At 66.2% G+C, this 1091-nt stretch overlaps 1 protein-coding gene across 1 annotated transcript in view; it reads right to left on the bottom strand.

Moving 5' to 3' along the window:
• LLGL1 (LLGL scribble cell polarity complex component 1) overlaps window positions 1-928 on the bottom strand; it is a 6829-nt gene extending 5901 nt beyond the window's left edge. Inside the window, exons 1-5 of the mRNA XM_031061062.1 lie at window positions 898-928; window positions 656-816; window positions 460-575; window positions 169-327; window positions 11-85 (exon numbers count right to left, since the gene is read on the bottom strand). Of these exons, the coding sequence (XP_030916922.1) occupies window positions 11-85; window positions 169-327; window positions 460-575; window positions 656-816; window positions 898-928 (542 nt within the window). The remainder of the gene's footprint in view (window positions 1-10; window positions 86-168; window positions 328-459; window positions 576-655; window positions 817-897) is intronic.
• Window positions 929-1091: the final 163 nt, after the last annotated feature.

Below are 1091 nucleotides of genomic sequence, written 5' to 3'. Positions count from 1 at the left end.
GGGGGCCCGCCTGCCATTGCGTGGGTGCTCCTGGATGGACTCCACGGGCCCCAGCGCCTTCCCGCAGCGGTAATCATCGGGGACACTGCGGGGGGACAGGCACAGGGGGGTCAGAGATGGGCTGGGGGTGCTGGGGATGCAGGGGCATGGGGCCTGTAGGGCTCTCACCTCTGCAGGATCTCATCTGGGAAGAGGGTTTTGTCCTCCAGCAGCGTCAGGGTGGGCAAGGTGACAAAGTACACGGCACCGCCCTCAGTGCCCAGGCAGACCATGGCACCAGCAGCCATGGGCAGGACCACTGTCACCCGTGTGATGCCAGGGGAGCAGCTGTGGGGGGAACAGGGGCTGCCTCAGCACCAGGTTGGGTCTGGGGGAGTGTCAGAGACCCCGGGGCTGCCCTGCTCCATCCCTCCATTCCCATCTCCCTGAGTGCAGCAGGACAAGGGCAAGCCGGCGGACCCTGGGCGTCCCGGGAGGCCGAAGCTGCGGGTCTCCTCCAGGTGGGAGCAGCCCTCCTTCTGGCACACCTCCCACAGGTGCAGCGTGTTGTCGTCCAGCAGCGACAGGAGCCAGCCCTGGGGAGGGGGGGATGATAGAGGGGTGTGTGAGGTGCTGGGGGGCTGCTGCCAGGTTCCCCCCCGGGACACCCTCGTACCTGGCCGGGAAGGAAGTGCAGCTGGGTGACAGTGGCCGTCTCCTTGTGCAGGCCTGTCAGCTCCACACCCGGTGCGCCATATCTGGGGGGGCCGTCAAAGAAACAACGAGGGTAGAGCCCCCCACACCCTTCCCCAGCAAACTCAGGGCCCTCCGAATTCCCTCAGGTCACAGCTCTGCCTGCAAACACCAGTTCAGCCCCTTGCCCCCAGGAGAGCCAGGGCAGAGCATCCCTGGCTGCACCCCATGCCAGAGCTTCCACCACCATCCCCATCCGGGATCCACTAAGCAGGACGCTCTGAATCAGCCTGAAATCCACCAAGCACCTTCAGCTGGGACACGGCAGGTCAGCCTGAAATCCACCAAGCACCTCCAGCCGGGCTGTCCCAGGTCAGGCTGGGATCCACCAAGCACCTCCAGCCGGGCCGTCCCAGGGC

This window comes from Geospiza fortis, unplaced genomic scaffold (assembly GCF_000277835.1).
Source record: "Geospiza fortis unplaced genomic scaffold, GeoFor_1.0 scaffold213, whole genome shotgun sequence".
NCBI classification, from domain to species: Eukaryota; Metazoa; Chordata; class Aves; order Passeriformes; family Thraupidae; genus Geospiza; species Geospiza fortis.
Note: the sequence above shows the minus strand (reverse complement) of the source record. Positions and strands in the feature narration are given on the sequence as shown.